This window comes from Megalopta genalis, chromosome 10 (assembly GCF_051020955.1).
Source record: "Megalopta genalis isolate 19385.01 chromosome 10, iyMegGena1_principal, whole genome shotgun sequence".
Lineage (NCBI taxonomy): Eukaryota > Metazoa > Arthropoda > Insecta > Hymenoptera > Halictidae > Megalopta > Megalopta genalis.
The window spans coordinates 9,112,522-9,127,603 of NC_135022.1; the positions used below are offsets into that span (position 1 = coordinate 9,112,522).

The 15,082-nt window shown below is 47.1% G+C and overlaps 3 protein-coding genes across 10 annotated transcripts; 1 reads left to right on the plus strand and 2 right to left on the minus strand.

Moving 5' to 3' along the window:
• Positions 1-17: 17 nt before the first annotated feature.
• Positions 18-10,233, minus strand: LOC117222707 (uncharacterized). Of its 6 annotated transcripts, XM_076524818.1 has the most exons (11): positions 10,096-10,233; positions 8,401-9,973; positions 7,234-7,698; positions 6,648-6,950; positions 5,448-5,811; positions 4,895-5,217; positions 3,562-4,688; positions 3,434-3,504; positions 3,195-3,372; positions 2,769-3,107; positions 18-2,688 (listed from the first exon to the last, which is right to left on the minus strand). In XM_076524818.1, exons 3-11 carry the CDS (start codon positions 7,526-7,528, stop codon positions 1,732-1,734), a joined length of 3,957 nt encoding a protein of 1,318 aa, XP_076380933.1. In that variant the 5' UTR covers positions 7,529-7,698; positions 8,401-9,973; positions 10,096-10,233; the 3' UTR covers positions 18-1,731. The 6 variants fall into 6 exon arrangements, with proteins under 6 accessions (XP_076380933.1, XP_076380932.1, XP_076380934.1 ...); XM_076524817.1 differs by having other exon boundaries at positions 3,434-4,688; positions 5,475-5,811; XM_076524819.1 differs by having other exon boundaries at positions 3,434-4,688; positions 4,988-5,217.
• On the plus strand, positions 10,231-12,638 carry LOC117222713 (cilia- and flagella-associated protein 45). Its single transcript, XM_033474566.2, has 6 exons — positions 10,231-10,773; positions 10,923-11,324; positions 11,416-11,801; positions 11,860-11,992; positions 12,061-12,354; positions 12,435-12,638. The coding sequence occupies exons 1-6, from the start codon at positions 10,627-10,629 to the stop codon at positions 12,630-12,632; spliced, it is 1,560 nt and encodes a 519-aa protein (XP_033330457.2). The 5' UTR covers positions 10,231-10,626; the 3' UTR covers positions 12,633-12,638.
• On the minus strand, positions 12,625-15,067 carry Nprl2 (Nitrogen permease regulator-like 2). 3 transcript variants are annotated; one of them, XM_076524826.1, is made up of 9 exons: positions 14,554-15,043; positions 14,356-14,473; positions 14,187-14,278; positions 13,955-14,111; positions 13,730-13,847; positions 13,426-13,660; positions 13,223-13,353; positions 12,979-13,148; positions 12,625-12,875 (listed from the first exon to the last, which is right to left on the minus strand). In XM_076524826.1, the coding sequence occupies exons 1-9, from the start codon at positions 14,589-14,591 to the stop codon at positions 12,699-12,701; spliced, it is 1,236 nt and encodes a 411-aa protein (XP_076380941.1). In that variant the 5' UTR covers positions 14,592-15,043; the 3' UTR covers positions 12,625-12,698. The 3 variants fall into 3 exon arrangements, with proteins under 3 accessions (XP_076380941.1, XP_076380940.1, XP_033330459.1); XM_076524825.1 differs by having other exon boundaries at positions 13,426-13,847; positions 14,554-15,067; XM_033474568.2 differs by having other exon boundaries at positions 13,426-13,847; positions 14,563-15,040.
• Between the last annotated feature and the right edge of the window lie 15 nt (positions 15,068-15,082).

The following is a 15,082-nucleotide window of genomic DNA, read 5'->3' on the forward strand; positions in this document are numbered from 1 at the left end:
CGATACACCGCGACAAATACAAAGTCAACATTGTGCTATTTATTGAACAATATGTAACATCGCTACACGGTATAAAAGATTTACATACGATAGCCCGTTACGAAACGTACAATGTTGTTTACGCGTTGTTTCTCGAGTTGTATAAAAATATATACAGCACTCTTTCGATTTTGATAAACATCGAAGCGCATGTACAGCAATATCTCCGCGAGTGTCGCGGGGAACGGGAACCGAATGTGTATTTCGAGGGACCGCGAAACTGTACGTGAACTTTTTCATTTCTAAATTTTAGCCACGATTCGACGGTCGCGTACGCATCCAGTATTTACCACGTATGTATTTTGTAGCTCCGCGGTTCCTCTTACCCGACGCACGCTCGAACAGACCGTTTCGACCGTTTTGATCGTTGTTTTCTTTCGGGAGAAATTCCTGTACATGCTAAGACTGCGATAAGCTAGAGTAAATGAGGCACAGATTATATCACATCATCGTAGCTTGGTGCGTTCCGACGAAAAGAGCGAACAAAAAGACATTCGTAGATGTATAGGAGTGACTCCCGTTAATATTCGGACACTTTTCGAAACGCGGTAGCTTTTTTAGTTTGTAGAGGAGTAAAAATGTTGAAAAACGAGAGTCCTTTATTTTGTTTTGTCGTTCGAAGCGACGACAAATGTGTAACGAAGCAGTTCAGTCGTTGTCCGGTATACCGGTCCGTATCTGTCGTCTAAAGAAATATTCGAATCGTTTATTCCGGTTGTTGAAAAAGTTCTCGCGTTCTAAACGGTGTCAGGAATATTATAATGGGAGTCGCTATCGATATCGTTTATAAATGTTCAATTTTGGCAAAGAAAAGAAGACGAGATAAAGCAACTACTGCTCGCAGGATGCGTCCAATTTGAATTGTTCGTCGCGTATATCGGTAGCATATTATTTCATAAGTGTTCGCCCGTTGATAAAAAGAGAAATTTCTTTTTCATCGCCTCTCGCGTTCGTGTACACATTAAAAGTTGCACAGAGAGACATCGATAAACTCGTACATACGATAAAAGAACACGAACATTCGCATCGCCGTCCGGCTTCCGAACGTCAACGAGGTATATAATTAGTTTGTATAAAAATGATCCGCACCTCGGCGAATCCTAATATATTCTACGTTCTAGCGTAATCGTAAGCGGCAGTATCAAAATGTTTGTACTTGAAATATTCGAACGAGTTAGAGCGATACGTCGTTGTTTGTACAAATGGATAATGATCGAGGGAGACCGGTCGCGTCTCCGACGCATAATTTTTTAACTAATCGGTCTAGACGAATGTTTCCGGTAGTAGTAGTGGTACTAAACGCGCGAATAATTAAACTAATCGTTCCGAGATTTCGTAAAACGTCGTTTCGTGCCTTGTCATTGCCGTTCGCGTCACCCGAATTCTTCTCGTCGAGAATGGATGAAACTATACATGTATATTAGTCGAATCTATTTACGATCATTCTAAAATATCACGATCGATCGCAGCCTTTCTCTAGCCAGGTACATCGAGTGCCGAGTTCTCCGATACGATCGAATCGATTGTACGTATATTATTGTAACGATAAGAAATCACGCGTAGCCGTGTCGCCGATACGGCTGTTCGTAGACACGGATGAATCTATTCGATGCTATGCTAACAAGCCTTTGGTCAAATTATAGTGAAAACCCAAACGGGGCACGATCCCAAATGCGAACACGCCGTGCCGTCTCAAGAAACTTTCTTCAATTTCGGCATTTTCTTCGGGCACTGTTTAACATGAAAGTTCCAGTGTAACTGCTGGCATTGTCCGTTGCAATAAAAAACCATCTCGCAGCCGAGACATTTGAATTTCGGGCCGATCAGCCCGCAGTTCGAGCAAACTAGAGTGTACGAGCTATTAGGGCTTTGGTTCACCTTGCCCAAATGCGGAGTCTCGCAGTTTCTGACCTCGTGTTGGGGGACGGTCTTGGTCGTCTGCGGGACTAGAATCCTTTGGGGCGTCGAGGAATCGATCGCCGTTATTTGTAATCGATTGTTGTCGCCGCTCGAATTCGTGTCCGCTTGCATAATAAAATCGTTGGGTCTCGAGGCAAGGCCCAGTCTGTCGAGCAAATAATTTTGCATCCGCGAATTATTATTCGCGAGCGGAATCTCCGTTTTGCCGATAATTCCGGCACGGGAGCTGCCCGAGTCTATAACATTCGCGAAAGTCGCGTTCGACAGATCGGACTTCCTCGCGTCGCAGGCTGGTGGGTCGCGTTGTCCCTTCAAGGTGGCCGCTGCCATAACCGCGGCGGCTGCAGCTGCCGCGAGCATACCGGGAAGTACTTTCTGCCTCGCTTGCATCACGGGATTGTAGGGCGCGGGCGGTAAGAAGAGCGGCGGTAGACCGGGCACTCCGACGTTGTTTCCGTTAACGGCGACGCCTCGCAGACGATCGGCTGGCAAAGCGGTAGGTTGCTGCAGATTGTTTGCCACGGGCGGCGAATACTTCGCGACAGGTTCGGATTGGAGCGACGGATGGTAACGTTTGTCCGAGTGTTGCAGCGGCCGGAAGCCTTCTTGTATGGGCAAATGGTAGGGCGCCGGTAACGACGGCGGATGCAGTCTGGGGTAGTACGGGTAGGGACTGTAAGGACAGACCGTCGGATGACAATTTAGAGCCGCGCTGTTGTAAGGATCGATCTAAAAAAAAAAAGTTCCAAACGTTACGCACGAATTTCGAACAACCGCGTCGAGAGAGCCTTCCTCGCGACGATACTCACGGCATAGTTGTTCGCGTAATATTGACCCATCGGAATTGGCGTATAAATAGGAGGTCGATAAGGTGGAACCATCGGGACCGGCTGCGGTGCAACGTGTTGCAGCAGCTGTTGCTGACGCTGCTGCTGCTGCTGCTGCTGCTGCTGCTGCTGCTGCTGCTGCTGTTGTTGTTGTTGTTGTTGTTGTTGTTGTTGTTGTTGTTGTTGTTGTTGTTGTTGTTGTTGTTGTTGTTGTTGTTGATAGAACTGCCAACCGTTGGTACCGTACGGAAGGGTTGGGTTCACGATGTCGTTGGGAACATTCAGGGCGATCGTCTTGTGCATCTTCGACGTAGGTACCTGCTGGGTAAGCCCATCGATCAACAACGCGCGCATGCCGCAAACGAATCGGTTTCACCGAATCGATCAACGGACGAAAACTACCCTTACTCGGCTAAAATTTTCAGACGGTCCTACGATGCGGTCCAATGGAACGGCTCCTACGTTCTTGGACATTCGAGCTACCCAGTTGCCAAGAGTTGGAAATTGTTCGGTGATGGTGTAATTGCCGGCGTTCTCCGGAGCCGCGTCGACGGGCGGCTTCTCCTTTTTGTAGCCTCGTCGAGGTCTGAAAGTTTTTCATGTTTTAGTACTTCGATGCTAACCGGATCGGCACGCGTCGACCTTACATCGTAGTTTCCTGCCTCGCGGGAGCCTGCGCGAATTGGACCTGAACGGACCGATTGGAGCTCGAGGTGACCTGCCGAACGAACGGATTATTTCTCGGTCCCGGAAGAAGACGTTTCAATGTCTGTACCTTCTGCTTGTGCGCGTTCCGATTAACTTCGCCAACGTTCGGCCGCGTTTCATTCTCGCCGGATACGCAAGGATCGGGCCGCGAGACTCGCTTGCCGGTGGCAGGTTCGCGTATTTCGCCGGCAGCGGCTGAAACCGTGGCGGCTACTTCCGGACCGCTTATCACCGAACCGATGATCGGTCCCGAGTCGGGGACCCCGATCGCGCGAGCGTTCGCCTCCTCGTGGATGACCAAACGGCCCGGCGAATGCTCCTCTTCTTTCACCTCGTGCCTCCCCTCGTCCTTCTTCTCCTCCGAACGATCGTCCTCGAACAGCCGCCCTATGCTCGCGGAACGACTCGAACACTTTTTGTCGATTCGATGATCGTTCGCGTCGACGTTCGAACCGTTCTCCGTGGCTCGCGTACAGCTTCCCAAGCCGGCCAAATCCTTCCTTGGACGATCGGATCGGTCGGAGTCGGCGGAGAACGACCGATCGGTCGGTTCCTCGCACGCGGACCAGGTCGATGAGTCGGATACCAGAAACTCCTCGTCCTGGCTCGACGAGGAGACGTTCAGGCACACTCTGGGCAAGATGGGAGGACTGTTCCTGATCTCTTCGGGCGGTATATTCTCGAAACTCGTCGAAGATCGGGGAGAGAGTTTCGGTGGCTCCGGAGAAGACGAGATCGGAAATTCGTTTCCCGAGGGTCCGTCTCGATTCGATCCGGCGGGAAGATGGTCGACGTTCGACGAACACCCGGGTTCGCCTTCCTCGGAAGCTGGAAGCGCCGCGGACAGTTTGTCGTGCATTTTCGACAGATTCTCGATCTGCTTCTCGTATCGATTCATTATCTGTTTCAGCCTGGTGTTTTGCTGCGAGCTGGTGTCGTCGGCCATCACCTTGGCCAGATCGAGGGCCTTGCTTCTCAACTCTGCGAGCTTCTGCTTCAGCTTGTTCCGCCGATATTTCACTTTCCGGTTGTTGTTCGGGACCTTCGGGCTCGTCGCATTTTCCTGGAGCGCGCTGTTCCGATTTGTAAAATGCGGGCCCGATCGTAGACGAGACTTCTCCTCCCTGACGATCTTGTAGTTCGACTCGCGGCTAGATCCCGCCGCCGTACACGAATCGTCGCTCTCCTTCGTCCCTGCAACGACGAACGCGTGTAATTCTATACGTTATCGCCGTACGTTATGTACCATGTTATTTTGTTGTTCGATAAATTCGAACGCGTCGATTAGGATGAATTTATTATAGGTAGTTTCAGGAATAGGCTTGGCGCGAAATTCGCCTATTCGCGGTCGAGTACTATGTAACCGATGGGATTTGAAGCATCTCGTTTGTCCCGCTTACCCGTACGAACGATTTTCTTCAGCCTCAACGGAGGCACCGTCATATTCCTGCAGCCGTCCTTCTCGCAATAGTAGCACGCGTTCGCGCACTTACCGGTGCTCCGATTTCTCGCAGCAGGGTTGTCGGTCGAGCCGCAAATGTTCCTCAGGTATTCCTTGACGATGCTCCTCGAGCCGTTCTCCTTGGCTCCCTGGCTCGAATCCGCCCCGTGCGATTTCTTCTTCCTCTTCTGCATGGCGCAGTCTTTCTCCCGATCCCCGTTGTCGTCGATGCTCTTCTTCCTGGCCCCGCCGTGGTGACTCGGCTCGATCGAAATCTGTCGACTGTTGCGAGCCGGGCTTTTGAAAGCGGTCGTGTCTCTCGAAACGCTCGCGAGCAGCCGAACGAACGTCTCGCAACCGTTACGGAAGCGTTACGTATATCGGTTCCGAAGAGCCGCGAAACGGAGACGCGAGGGCCGATCGGCGGAACCGATACGCGCGTCTTCCAAAACACGGTTGCGAGGCGTCGTTCCGGTTCTTCGCGACCGTCTCGATCGGAACCGACACGGTACTCGCGACAATCGAATCGTTCTCGGAACCTTTTCGATCCCTTGTTGCAATCCTGGGGAACCGAGGAGTCCTCCGAAGTCGACGCCTTCGCCGTTTCGGAGCCGGCATCCGTTCCGTTGCGTTTGCCGAGCGTTGTTTCGCTCGTAGTTAGGCTGCTCGATTTTACCGACTCCTCCGAGTCGTCGAGGTCCAAGTTGGTCGGCTTCGAGAGAACCATCAGCGAAAGGCCGTTCTTGCGGAACAATCGCGTCGGCAATGGCGCGGGCCGAATCGGCAGGGAACGATTAGGCTGCACCGGAATCAGGTATGATCCACGGTCCCGCAGCGCCGTTGCCAAACTGTTGCGTGTTTTACTCGAGCTGTCGGCTGCAAGATTTCGATTATACGTATAATGCGCGTGTATCGTCGATCGAAGAACCGATAATATATATTAATTACGAGCCCGTATCAACGGAAAACCTTGTCCGACCAGTTTCATTCTCTTCGATCGCGTATAATCGGCTTTTATCGTTACCGTGGCACGTACGTACGGTAACGTCTCGAGGCCGAAATTTTCGAGACAAATGGACAATTTGGGAAGAGGAGGTACGGGCCTTGCAGCACGTTTTCATAATTGTTGGCAATCGGTAACTACAGAAACTAACACCGCCGAGGCTCGAACGATCGTATCTGCTCTTCCAAAATTGTCCATTTTTCTCCAGAATTTCGGCGTCGATTAGGGGACATTACTATGCGGCGATAGACGGTCCCGTATCGATTTTTAAGGGGAAAATGTGGCATACCGCGATCCGGCCGCGCTTCTTGCGAAAGTTTGCGGACCAACGTACGCGCAGCGACTCGCGAAAGAAGACTCTGCTTTTTCGAAGATCGAAAATCGAGCAACGAAAATTCAATTTCGACTCGATCGTTTCGATGAGAACGGGTCGGAAAGTTCGTCGAGTCCCGTTCGATAAGGATAAGAAAAACAGGCTCGATTGCCCCGTGCTTCGATCAATTTTCCGGTCCCTAGCAGCTTAACGTTCCGTTCCAACGTACGGCCGTTTATTTTTCCAATCGATATCGCGACTACGAGCGTATCCAGTATGCATTTGTAAAGGAATTTCAGGGCAGGTACAAGTTTCTCGACGAAAACCGCTGTAAGCTGCGAGCAAGGGGCATCGCGACGATCGATCGATTCGAGCAGAAGAATCGATTAATCATACCTATCGTGATGCTCGCAGCAAGATTCTGGTCTTCCGTTTCTCGTTCGTCGTCCTCGATCGGAGGATTTAGGTCGTAGGAACGCTTCAGGATCGTCCGTTTCCAGTTCTTTCTCTCGTCGGTCGTCAGGTCAACGAAAATCGGCTTTTCTTCGCCGGCCGATTTCGCAGTTTCCATCGTCGACGATCGGTCGTTGCCTTTCCCGATCTTCTTCGAACCGTTTTCCTTCGCGCGCGCGGCTCCTTCGATCCCTGGATCATCCCGAATCACGCTGGAACCGGTGATCGGGCAGATTCCCCGCTCCTCTTCGAAATATAATTCGATTCGTTTAGGTTTCGATACGGAATTCGTTCCTCGCGGCGCATTCGTTCGTTGATATTTGAAATATTTAAAACACGATTCGATCAATTTTGCGTTCAACCGTGTCTCATGAAAATCGACATCCTTTCGACATCCTAATCGAGAAATATATTTTGATTTTCACGATCGCTCTTGGGGCGTATCGCGATACTTTGAAAAATCGAACGCAAAACGGCAACCGAATCGAACGTTTCCAATGATTTTGAACGACGAAACAAAAATCTTTACCTTTCGCGTTGCGACAGAAATATTCGACGTTGCAGTCACCTTCTTCGTTGTCCTCTTCCTCCTCTTCGTCTTCTCCCTTTTGTTCCCCTTTACGACCGTTCGCCTGCGACCCGCTAGAAGACGGGGTGACTTCGGCGAACGTCTCGGCCCTCTCGCAGATTCTATCGTCGCGGGACATCATCGCCTTCGGCCAGTTGCTCGGCGCCGACAACGTCGTTGCAGCTTTCCACTTTCTCGATTTTCCTTTGTCCTTCTTCGAAGGGCTTTCCGCTCGGCACGCATCGCGTCTATTCATTTTCCTGTCTCTTTCTCCTTCGGCGACGCTCGATCGCCTCGCATCAACAGATCCGCTCCGGATTCGACGGTGAACGGGGTCCGGCGTTGGTCCCGACGGCCGTGACGATAGTTCGCGATTCGTTCATTTTCGAGGCAAATATTTCCCAGACGATTGCAGATATTACGTCGCTGTTGTTGCATGGAAAAGTTTCAGGGTAATGTTCGAGGCGAATGTGCGAACCGCGACGAAGGCGTACCGAGAGAAAAACCGAAGGGGAAAGGGCAGATCGATGGAAAATTGTTCCGATTCGAGTGCACGCCGTTCGCAGTTTTCTACGTATGCACGGCTCGTTCGCCAACGATTTTTCAAGCTTCCCGTCGTTCGCGTGTCCCTGTTCTTCGTCACGAAGAAACTTCGCCGAAAACCGTGTCCCCCGCACGCACTCGCGCGCGCACGCACACGCGCATCCTCGGTTCGCTCGGAGGTATTTACCAATACAATTCGGACAAACGTACTTTCGTCGAGTCGTTGAACACGATATACATAAATACAGCCGATTTTACGTGTTTCTACAGTTACAAAAAGACCGAGAAATGCTATATTCGGAACCGGTATTTCGGTACCGAGCGAACCGAACGCGATAATCGCGAGCACGACAAATTGGAGCAACGCTCTGGTCGAAAGTACGAAGACGTTCGAAAATATGGTTCACATTCGAGAAGAATTCGGCGGAGAAGAATTCCGCCACCGGTCGAACCGAGAAGCTTGCGATTCGTTGGCGAAACGTTATCCGGACAACATTTTCACCGTTCGGCTGCTGACGTACTTTTTCATAATAAGAAGAGAGCTCCTCGGCGGTCGAACGGGACTTACGATCGAAGAGAACTTACGTTTGCTCAGAGATATCGTTGAAGATCGATTACCGATTCCGACTATCGACCGACGATTCGAACGAATACCGGAGCAAAGACACCGCACAGAAGTTTCGCGGGCAAATTTTACGAGAGAACGATCGTCGGCGCGTACAATGTGTCGCAAAGCGAATCGTGCCGGTACGAATCGTTGTAGCACGAAAAATAAAGTCGGCGCGGCGAACGCGGCGACCGAGGGATCTCGCGCGTCGCTCACGATTGCGCTCGTTCCCTCTTCAGGAAAACTTCTTATTTAGGAAACCCTTCGCAATTGGCCGACTAGAACGCACTCGTTTGGCGCAGCTCATAAATAAAATGTTTACCGGCTAGACAACCGGGGAATAGGACGTCGAATTCGCTTTCCCCTCTGCCATTCGGTAGCGCGCATTTGTCATGCCACTTTTGAAACGGCAACCCTTCCCTCTCGATCGCGATACGCCGATCGCTGCAGCGATCATCGGGTGGTCGTTACGACCACGTTACTTTTCTTCGTGCCGTAACAGAGAAGTATTCTCGCATAGTTCCTTTTCTCTCTTTGCACTTTGATATTTTATTATCCGGACGTATCGATCTCGATAGCATTTAATCTAACAGCTGTCGAAGTGATTTTTATACAATTTTCTTTGGACAAAATTATTTACAACGCGGGCATAAACTATTTACGAATATATAGATGCGTTCTTAAACTGCGAGAAAACTTATTTTTTTTTTATATCGCATTTGTGCTTATTCGTTTATTTATTTTCTTGTTCTTTTTATTTCTTTACTTCTCCGCGTTGTACCGAACTTTGTCGTACGAAATCAATGTAGGATATTATTGATCGACGTTTGCACACATCTGTAACTCGTAATTATCGTGTAACTGTATTTTAGCGCTCGCTCGACTGCTCTATAATTTTCGCAGATTCGTTCTATATAATATACTATTATATATAATTATATATACTATATACTATTCTATATAATATACTATATAATATACTATTCGCGTACAAAATATGTTACACATCGAATTGGATATGATCGAACGAGCGATAATACGGAGTCGTTTATACGGAGCGTAATGTAAATATAATGAAATAAGCAAAATTTTCATTCGATCGTAACTTTTATACGACTTCGTTTAAAAAGAAAAAAACAAATCAGAATCTCCGTACAGCGTTCGCTAATTAATTATTCGTCGACGGAGGTTGTACCGTATTCGCCGTATTAACCGAATCGATATAGCATGTGTCGTTTCTATACTTTCGTAATTGAACTGAAATTTCAAGTTGAAGCGGATAAATCGGATCCAAGGTTATCAACTATTCCAAGACATCCGACCCGTGTATTATATTTTGCATGAAACATAAATACTTATTGTCAGCTGATAAGCGACGCGCAACCACATGTGCGTTTTCCCACCTGAGGAAAGCCAACATTGTAGGGAAGGTCTGCGACGGTACGTAACCATGGACAGAAGGGGTGAATCACCCCATCCACGCGTTGTATCGTTGTTTTAAAATCGGCCACGCTATTGCAGCATCGAACATATTTTCGCTCTGGTTATTTGCTAAAATTGAACTCGAAGTTAATCCTTTTGTAAAATAATAATAATAATAGTGATAATAGTGATGATAATAATAACAAACGCGCTATAAAGTTTCTCGGGTGCGCATCTTTGCGAATAATTACCGGACTTTTAAATCAAAAATTGTCCGTATCGATGAAACCAAGAACAGGGTGATTAGAAATTGATTTCTTTTATGCTTCGCTTAACAGATTTGTTCAACGATGTCCCATTTCTCCTGCAAACAAGACACATTGTTAATATTGTTTCTCTTGCAATGAAAAAAAGGTATCGTCCGTAGGAAAAAGAATCTGCTTTCGTGCCCGAATACAATCGGAACGTATCTCATTGTCAGCGGTGCTAAAACACTGCTATCGAACAAACAAAGGAAGCGATCGACGTTTAGCGTTTCGAAACAATTAACGCGTCTCTCGGTCACCGATATTCCTCCCTGCCAGTGAACGAAAGCCTGTTCACCGATATAAACGGCACGAACATTCCTGCGAAACCGTGCTTCGTCGGGCTAATTTGCAGACAAAGTGTACTCTCGAGCGTACGTCGAACCATTCGATACGACCGAATCGCGGGACAATTTGTTGCGCTACGAGCGTGCGAATTTCATTTACACGGTGGCGCATAAAGTGGACGGATCGAAAATGGCTACAGTTTGCACGACGTCGTTGTCGAAGTGTCAGAACGGAAAACTCAAGTTTTGCCCGAGTCAACCGAAAAAAGCCGGCAACTGCGAATGCAAAAGCGGCGGCCATGCGAAATATGGTTGCGTCCCTTGCAACGGAAAAGAGGTAGAGTATCTCGCATGTTTGGTACAACTACGAACGCTTCTACTACCACGCGGTTCTAGAAAGATCAAAAAACTAACGTTTTACGCATATATTTTCAATTTGTGCTTTTAAAGAACACCGCCAAATGATCTTATTTTTCATGTAACCAGTCGACCAAAGGAAGAGTCAAGATCCGGGGAACCATGAAAACGATCGCGAGAAAGAAGCCGATCGCCCCGAGAGTCTTGACCAGGAAGGAGTACGAACAATTTCGGATGTGCGGCGACGCTGTCCCGGAAGAAGATCGCGAACAAGCCCTGAAAGCGGAGGCAGAGAAAAGGGAGAGACTCGTGGCGGAAAGCATGGCGAGAAAAGAAGAGTTCCGTAAGCTGGACATGGAGAGACCCCGGGAGAAAAGCGAGGAGCTGGCAGAGATCGAGGAGGAGGCCAGGAAAAGGACTGGATACGTGCTGGAGCGAGCGCGTAATATGAGACTGGAACAGGAAGAGGAGATACAGAAGTGTAACAGGATTATTTTGGAAACGAAGTGCCGTGCCGTACGCGATGCACAGGTGAACGAACGATAAGATAACACCTTGAGTTCAGATTTATTTCGTTGCGACAGAGAAACGTTGGCATTATTTTAACGCGTTAACCCTGTAGTTAGCGGAGAGAAAACTGATGGAGACCGAGTTGGAGGAGGAGGAGAAGCGTTTGAACGACATGATGGAGAACGAGAGGAGATGGGCGATCAAAGAAGAGCTGAAAAAGGAGCAACAGGAGATAGCCAAGAAATTGGAGTTCGCGAACAGTCTGAAGGGCCAAATACGCGAGAACGAGGAACAAAGGCTTTTGGATTTTGCTAGGAAGCAGGAGGAAAGCCGACTGATTAATTTAAGCAACATCGCCTGGCAGCAATCCGAGATTGCCAAGCTGCAAAACAGGGAGGCCGATTTCGCCCGAGTTCGACAGGAAATCGCGGAGGGGAACAAACAATTGAAACATCTGAAAGCCATGGAGGAACAGGAAAATATAATCGTTGATCTTAGGTACGATGTTCGTTGTCTCGTGGAACCGTTTCGCGATTCGATCCACGCTTCATTGCAGGATTCGGGAGTACCAAATGGAGAAACAAGGAAGAGAGGCGAGGCTGGCCGAGGAACGAAGACTGGAGAAACGAAGGAAGGACGAGGATAAAGCGAAAGTTGCGTCTCAGACGTTGCGAGATCAGGACACGCAAGTATACCGCTTTCGAGAATCTATGGAAACTTCAAACTCGACATCGAGTCAATTGTTTATTCGTTCTAGGCACGAATAGAGGAGCTAACCGTTGCCCGGATTCAGGAAGAAGTGGAACGAGAATGGAGGCAAAAAGAGAAGGAGGAGGCTCTGGGGCGAGCTCGGGCTCGGAAGAGTCTCGCGGAAGAGCGAGAGAAACAGATCGATAATAAACGAATAATGCAGGCGATCGAGATCGAACGAGAGCGGCGCGAGTTTGAAAAAATCGTGCGCGTTCAAAAGGAAGCTTTCTGCCGAGAGCAGAAAGAGCTTGAGAAGAAGCAACGGCAAGCCTTGAAGCACAGGAGCGAGATACTGAAACAGGTCCGTTTCTTAGTTTCTCGAATGAAAATAGGAAATAACGTTTGAAACTAAACACGTCCGTAATGGGATTTTGTTCACAGGTAAACGAGAAGGAAAGGAAACGCATCGAAGCTAGGCAAAAGATGTTCGAGGAAGGTCTGGCGATTCGCACGGAGACTGAAATACGTAAGAAACAATTGCGGGAAGCGATGGAGAAGAAATGTGACGAGATGAGGAGCAACAAAGTACCTGATATGTACATAAACGAAGTGAAACGAATGATCGAGAATATCCATTGAAAAGTACACGTATATTTTTATGTATATCTCTGCTTCCGGAGTTCATAGGCTACCGCTTGTTTCGCGTTATTTCCATAACATGACAACGTTCGGATCGCGCTCAACGATATCTTCTATCTGTGCCGCCGACTGGCCCGTACTGCAACATATTTCGTCGAGGCTATACGTTCCCGTGAAATATTTGTACACGGGATTGTTTTTCATCTCGTCGCTGCAAGGCAATCCTGGCAGACATATCGGATACTGGAATAAAAAAAAAAGGAGAAAAGGAGGGTGACGAATTTGTATAAAGATAAAAATATAGTAATGTTTCTTTGGTAAAAATAACAAGGTTGAGAAGTTACACCTTGTACACTCTACGAATGAGGCCTTCGATGAGACCAAATTGTACCAGCCTTCTTTCGTTGATTCTCAGATTCTGAGGATTAAGTCTTTGGCATAAGTCTCTCATGCTACTACCGTGTGTCATGCTCGCGTACATTCTGTATATGTCCCTGAGATACGCGGGTTGCCTAGCTGTGAAAAACATAGTTTTGTCAAATGCATTCTCCAGCTTCTCCGAATATTTACATTGGAGATACGAAGCTTACGAAATTTCGATGCGTATGCTATACATCGTTCTTGTAACTTGGTATTTTCTGCCAACACTTTCAATTTCGATGTTGCTGCGTAAACGTTGCTATACTGGAATATCGGAATCAACGTTACCACGCCGTAATATCTGAAAGAGAAATAATATTACTTGAATCGAGTAAACTCTACGAGACGAATTCTTGCGCGCGTAAATATTTACACAAGATTCTGCACACAGCTCTTAACAAGATTGTTCTCTACGTCTGCTTCCGCTGCTATTCGTGCAACGTGATTAAATCCATCGATATAAGGCAACACTTGTTGCGTAGTCAAATCCCACTGATCGCTCTGAAATGCTTCGCGGCCTTCGAAGAATATCGGTACCTGATGATCAAGAACTGGTTTCGGCTCAGGTGCTAACTTTATGACTTTCAAGTGGGACGTCATTGTCCCCTCTAATAAAACATTATACTTCATATTTTTGATATACCTAGGTAAAAGTATTGGTTTCGAGTACTTTTTACCTGTTAGCGTACACATTTTGTGCATATTTAGATCCTGCATTACCTGTTGAAGCATTTCTGCTAACCTTGTTTTATCGTCGGATGCTGACAAAAAACAATTTTCTATTTCAAGAGCCATCTGAAAGATCGAAGTTACGGTATAAGTCGAGGAAACGAGTGTAACAGCGATTGTAACAAAAGTTCCCATTGATCTTTTTTGAACCTTATAAACAAACGCGCGTTTACCAAGAAGTCAGACATCTTTTTAACAACAGGTTCGTAGTGTACTGTACGAGCTCCTGCGTCGCATACGAAGCATAAATTAAAATAAAAAGCATTTCTTGCGTACTTCTTATCGTCAATTTTTACAGGGAATCCTAGAATCTTGTAGTCTTTTAAAGTTCTGTGAAAACGATGAAAACTTCCATTAATTTTATAACCGATTAAATCGATGCTCTCGATCGAAAGCAATACTTACACGGTAATAGTACTACGTTGCAATTGTGCCTTTGGTATGATATATACGCTGACATTATCAAAAATGTCCTTTGAAATGAAGTTATCTGGCACCTGGAAAAAATTAAATCGCATCACGTTTGTATTACTTACGATTCAACCAAAATCGGTAATACGCGAAAGTTGCTAACCTGACAAGTAATTTTTGGACCGGCAATATGATGAAATTCTGAGAAAAATATACATCTAATAGGATCTTCTTGTCCCTTGTTGTCTGTATCATTCACCACTGTTACCGACATCATTTTCCTATTTCGATTAAACAATGTTAAAATGTATTTCTATTCTATGCCAATACAAGTTACAACTACTAGTAAATAAATTTCTACCGTACTAACAAACATTCATGTTGAATGATCAAGTTCATAAAATCCAAAATCCATCCTCAACGTATGCTTGGATAAAAAAATCTTCTTGTTGACATAATTTATAAAGTGTCAATTGTATTTGTTTAAAAATATTGAGAGGCATCACTGACATCCACATAACCTATGTGGATACATTATTGCGTTCCCTCTGCAATTACAATCTGTACGAATTTGTAACAATCTGCAATCTGAGACTGCGGTTGGATCTGTCTACAATAACGGACAATGTCGTAAACAGTCGTGAAACATTACGACCAGTCACATCGCCCGCTTGATGCTTGACGACGACCAACGGTAACGACCAATGACACGATCTCTTTGCCGTGACGTCATATTTTCAAATTCCCACTCCTCACTAAGCATGTGCATACATGAAGCAAACACCTCCAGGCCGCAGCTTGATCCGTTTGCGAAGGTCCATATAGAAATTTTCTTTGCCCTGATTGGCTGAGGATTCACTGCGGATTGGATACACGCTAAAATGGTGGGG